The 6,000-nt window shown below is 37.6% G+C and overlaps 1 protein-coding gene across 1 annotated transcript in view; it reads left to right on the forward strand.

Moving 5' to 3' along the window:
• Nucleotides 1-4,275, forward strand: part of ZPLD1 (zona pellucida like domain containing 1) — a 62,456-nt gene extending 58,181 nt beyond the window's left edge. Inside the window, exons 10-11 of the mRNA XM_061134155.1 lie at nucleotides 1,173-1,202; nucleotides 1,844-4,275. Of these exons, the coding sequence (XP_060990138.1) occupies nucleotides 1,173-1,202; nucleotides 1,844-2,019 (206 nt within the window). The 3' untranslated portion in view covers nucleotides 2,020-4,275. The remainder of the gene's footprint in view (nucleotides 1-1,172; nucleotides 1,203-1,843) is intronic.
• The last annotated feature ends 1,725 nt before the right edge of the window (nucleotides 4,276-6,000 follow it).

A 6,000-nucleotide genomic window follows, 5' to 3' on the forward strand; every position in this document is an offset into this window, starting at 1 on the left:
CTGCCAACACTCATATATTTGAAAAGAAATGCCATCAGCTGTTTTATGAACATCTCACAAGCTTCTCCCATCAATTGTTTCAAATATTAATCCTGGAGTTTTGTCGCTTGAGATATTTATCTTTTTTTACTAAAAACATTTTTCACACTTGCTAGTTTATATTATTTTAGGAAAAGAGCTCTGAAACTGAGCTTTTATTTAAGCATATGTTTACTTTATTATAAAGGCTGTGACAGATGGAAGTTTCTTCATCTGTAAAATGGGAGTAGCAATAATATCTAAACCATATGGCGATTATGAAAATTAAATGTGATAACATATGAGATGGCATTTTGTATACTGTGTGGCATAACACACATATTAATTGTAATAATATTTATATTCCAGAAGCAATAGCCAACTGCACACATTTTGTGGTTGAAATAGTACAGACACACATATACACCCACGTGTTTAAACACAAATATAAAATCCACTTGTTGTATAAGTTCAAGGGTTAATTGCTATATGATTAAAAAGTGGGTAACAAAAACTGGGAAACCAAATGAATGTGTTCACTGCATCTGTTACGTTTGTCAGGGAAAAGTGAAGAACCAACAGCTTCAGTCTCTTACTTAACAAATGCAAATAATTACAGCTCAAGCTCAAGAGTCATGTTTTCCTTCCATTTAGTTATTAAGTATGAATTTATCTTCTTGGAACTTGATGCTTTTTGCAGAATATGATGGAAAAATTGGCATCACTTAAAATAGAGTGGCACTAAATAATGAATATTTCTCTATAAGAATAATAAATAGCAGGTTATACAGCTCTAAAAAATGTATTAATAGTAGCTGTTAACAATTACTGCTCCCACTAACCTGACTGGAGATATAATGATAAAGTGAAGTCAGCAGGAAAGAATTTAGTGTAGTATGTTTTACGATTTTATTTGTACACCCAGAGCGGTGTCAGAGTGTAGATATGGAGGAATGGATAGATGAAGAAATCTTGGACATGTGGAACAGGAAATGAGAAAGCAGACAGTCTAGGAGACTTTCATTATTGCCTTTCCCAAAGGAGCTCGTGGATGAAGGTGAGGGGACATATAGGTAAAAAGCAATTACAGAATTAGACATTGGCAAATATTTGGAGATACAATATTACTTTTGTTTCTCTTTTCTTCCCCTCAGATGAGACGCCAACCAACAATTCACAGCTTGGTAAGATAATTAACATATGTTGAAAGTGAAAGTATAATTTTTAAAAATGTTAAGTATTTTTTGGTAATTAGTTGCAAAGCTGTCATCAACTAAATATAATGAGCTCTGGTTTTACAAGTTTATTGCATTTTAAATAACAGGTCACTGAGAATTTCTGAACTCATATGCAATCTGTTGGTCAATTTTTATAGCATATTATAAATGAAATTTTTGGCTACTCAGGGGATACCAGGCCTCTTAAATTGTACAATGCTTTGGGCTTCCCTGGTAGCTCAGATCATAAAGAATCTGCCTGCAATGCAGGAGACCGGGTTCAATCCCTAGGTCAGGAAGATCCCCTGGAGAAGGGAATGGCTGCCCAATCCATTATTCTTACCTGGAGAACTCCATGGACAGAGGAGCCTGGCAGGCCTACAGGCCATGGAGTCGCAAAGAGTTGGACATGACTGAATGACTGACAGTTTTGGGTGATGAATTGAAGTCAAATGAATTATAGCATAATCTGATGCTATTATTGTAGCATAGTCTGATGCTATTATTCTACAAGATACTGCTGACAGATGCTTTGCAGGCAAAAACTGGGATAAGTTAAGATAAATCTGATGTTGGATCTTCCCACTGAGCGTGTTTATTACTTGCAGGTTCTGCGAATGAACCTCCCTTTCAGCTGAATGCTGTCACGAGTGCCCTGATTTCAGGAGTGGTCATTCTGGGAGTCATGAGCTTTTCCCTGCTTCTGTGCTCACTGGCCCTGTTACATCGGAGGGCGTCCACCAGCTTGGTGTTGAATGGCATACGAAACCCAGTCTTTGACTGACTCTCACAGGCCCCTGCTCTCAAGGGAGGGCTTCACTGACGCTACTGTGTGTGACTGCAGTTGAATGCCAGCCAGCATTTGGTATTTGCAGGCTGGATAGGTTTCAGTGTAGCTTGTTAGCATTAACAATAGTGAGAGAATTTTGATAATATTGCTTTTGTCACTTATGTTTGTGGTCAACCCTATTTGTATGGCACCTCTGGGTATACTGACAATAAGCAATCAACATTCAGGATTTAGATCTGACAAGATCTGCCATTATTTCAGTTCATTTCAATTTTCTTTTCACTATCAGTTTTGGAGGGAAAAGGTGGCCATAGAAAAAAAATTTGTTGCATTTTACCCCCTAAGTATTAAAAACCATTGTGATGGCACTTAGATTTGCATATATAGTCCTGAAATGAAAGTTGTTTTTTGTTTTATCCAGATAACTGCAGCTTGGGGATAGGTTTTAATTGGATTAGCCAATTTGGACACCTGAGATTTAATTTCTCATTCTATGACCTCCTACATTTTTGGGTGATTTCCATGTCTGAAAACATACATGAAAAAACCAAAAAATAAAAACTTGGGTAATATATCCTAACCTGGAGGGAGCATCCATCTGTGCAGCAAACAGTAAAAGTGGTTGTTAGCCTCTAAAGGATGCTAAGTGACACTTGAGCGTCATTCATCTGGTGGAAGAAGCTGCGATCAGTTTTCTCCTGGTTCAAGCGAGAACATCAGCAGGTGCTCACTCTGCTCCCAGGTAAACCCCTCAGCTGCTTCTGCAGCTCTGCAACAACTGCAGGTTGTTCTTAATTCCGGAACCATCATGTGGGAAAACACACAGTCATTGTGGGAGAGGACATTGTCCCCACACACAAGCATAGTGTTCCTATGCAGGTTTTTAACCACCTAGGTTCCTTTCTTTCCCTAGAACAAAGAGGGAACAGGTTCAATGTGTTTTGCAGAACTTTGTTGGGGTCTCCATGGGGGGGAAAATGTTTCTTTTCTGGTCTGGAGGAGGCCTACTTTTTCAGAAATAGTATTTTCCTCTAATAGTAAACTACAAGAAGCATTTTACTTTTTATCAGTTTTGGAAAAGTTTTAAAAAGCCAAATTTTAAACCTATATTCTTACAGAAAAAAAAAAATCAACCTTTCCTTTGTCTAATTTATTCATGCAGTGAAGCAAATAAAACAACTCAACTCAATGATAAATAGCAAAACCTAGCATGTACAGCTACTAAAAATGCTGTTTATAACTGTAAAAACTGCTATAGAGACTAGTTGCTATTTAATATCCGTGACCCATTATTCAGGACTCAATTTTACCAAACAAGTTTGTGATGCAAAGCACTATGCAAGGTTAGATCTGTTTCAAATGAAGTGCCTGTGCGCTGAAGTTAATAGTAAATCCGTTATCAAATAAATAAAAAAAACACCTTTTCTCCAATTTTCCTGACTGTTCAGAAAAAAGTATTTGTATTACCCTAATTAGCTGTAGAGTAATAACTGCCTCAACTTTCTCTTTCAAGGAATAGACACAATCAGAGGGAAGTGGGATCTATAAAGTCTCTGGGTAATTTCTTCAATATAACAAAGTCTAAGACTTAAAAAGCCAACCTCCTCTTCCTCATGTTACTTCAAAATAACTTCAAAATGATTGAAGTAACCATTCTGAACTTTGTCTGTATTAGCAATTTATTTACTAATATAAAGGGAAAAATCTTACAAAAAAGCATGAGCCATGCTCTTTACATGACCCTCCATGTACATGGATACCATTGGAATATTCTGGTACATCGGTTTCAGATACTGTAAGTGACTTGCCATTGATCTAAGTATTAAATCCCGTGAATAGGACATTATATCATTGAAACTGGTTTGTCAGTTTGGTTTTTGTGCTTTGGGAATCACTACCATTTCAGTGGTTAACCTTTTAAATTCTAGACTGTTCTCTAAAACAGAATAATGGGCATATCAATTTGCAAGCAACTTAAATTACATATCATTTTTGCCACCTTTAATGTCATGAATGTGCGGTCCAAAGCTATAATGAGACAAACCAGTTTGCTTTAAATAGCTTTATTCTTATAAACCTGCAGTTATATGTAGCATTTAGTTATACTGAATATTCCAGTTATTATAGTGTGAAAACCTTACAAAATATGTGCAAATATTCCTTCAGTTTTAATACCTCAAACTGTTTTTTGCACTTCAGGGGTAAGGTGTGATGACATGTAAAAGATGATTGTTTAATAAAATAATTGTAAATGGATATCTTTTAAAAAGTGACTCTTCTGTTGGTTTGTTTTTTCTAAGATATACTTCTTACATTGTTTTTAAGTTATAATGGAAATATATTGTGTCCTACTCTCAACATTCTATTCCTACTGTTACAAACTTTAAGAAAGATGGAACTTGAAATAAGCTGCCTAATGCAGCAGGGAAGGGCAGTAGCCCTAGGCAAGATGAAGCCTGCCTCTCCACCCTGAGTTTCAGCAGCCCTGTGCTGGGAGCATATTCATGAGATCAGCCGAGGGTAAAGAAGTACTTTACCTTGAGTTTGAGCTCTGATTAAAACTGAGCCTATGATTTTTTTTGAAATTCTGAGGGGAAAGTAAAAACTGGAAAGACAGGAACTCAGCTTCAGCTGAGTTGCATAGTCTCTCATGACAGTTCTGTCAGGGCCTGGCTGTCATTCCTTGTTTTGGAATATGACATAGCGCTGAGGAGAAATCCTTTTCCTCACTTAGGGAGAATCCAATCTTAGAGAAGTGAGTTTCTCTGGGTCCTCAAGTATTGGCAGTTCGCTTTGGGAGCAGCACAGACATCATGGTCCATGAAGGAGCATTATTCCCTCTGAAGAATGTGAGGCAGAGAATTTCTAGAAGCTGGAAAAGAGCAGGAGAGAAGTATATGGGAGACATTTGTTTGCAGACACACAGGAGGCGTAATCTGAAGGATCCTCAGAGCACTTGGCAGGAGAGGGCGGTAACAGGGTGGAGAGCCTTCTGCAGGGCAATGGGGGCTATTAGGCTAGCACACATTTGCTTTCATTTTATATTTATAAGGGAAATAGCAAGCTGACCATAGATCAATTGATTTCGAAAATGAAGTTCCTCAATTATTTATGAGTGGGGAGGCATTTAATACAAAACAATCCAAATCTGTAATTTAAAAAAATATATACTTGGGTAGTAAACAAAACAAATACCAGGGTTAGTGGGTGTTTTAGGGTTCTCTAGAGGAAAAGAACTAATAGGATGTATGTATATAGAGAGATTTCTTTTAAGGAATTGGCTTTCATTATTATGGAGGCTGACAAGTTCCAAGATTACCAAGGGCAGGATGGAGACCCAGGCGAACTGATGATGTGTTTCCAGTCTGAAAGGCAACAGGCTTAAGCCTCCAGAAGAGCTCTTGTTTCAGTTCTAAAGGAAGGACTAAACCAATGTCCCAGTGAGAAAGGCCATCAGGCCTTCCTGGGCGTTTCAGGGAGGAATTTCTCCTAGTCATGGGAGAGATAGACTTTTTGTTCTATACTGATTTTCAACTGAATAGAAAATCACTGTAGTGATTTTCAACTGAAGAGATGGGGTCCAACTCACATTAGGGAGGGCAGTCTGCTTTACTTGTGTATTCAAATATTAGGTCTCATCCAGAAACATCCTACAGACACACCCAGGGTAATGTTTGACCAAATGTCTGGGCAAGCTGTAGGCCAGTCAAATCGATCAAAATGAACCATCACAGCTGGTAAGGTTGCAAACACACCATCAATATGTGTCACACCACTAAAAGAGAACACGTCCTAATGTTCTCTTTTTAGGGAGAACTAAGGAAATGAATAAATACAAATATCACACAATTTGATAATCTCCACTTGAAATTATTTTGAAATATTTAATGTCTTGAGGTAGGGGCTTGTGAGCAGGGGGTCCTCTTTCACCTTAGCTAAAAATACGGATCAAATAGAGAAAAAACAGGGCCATGA

The sequence above is a fragment of the Dama dama genome, chromosome 31 (genome assembly GCF_033118175.1).
Source record: "Dama dama isolate Ldn47 chromosome 31, ASM3311817v1, whole genome shotgun sequence".
Taxonomy (NCBI): domain Eukaryota; kingdom Metazoa; phylum Chordata; class Mammalia; order Artiodactyla; family Cervidae; genus Dama; species Dama dama.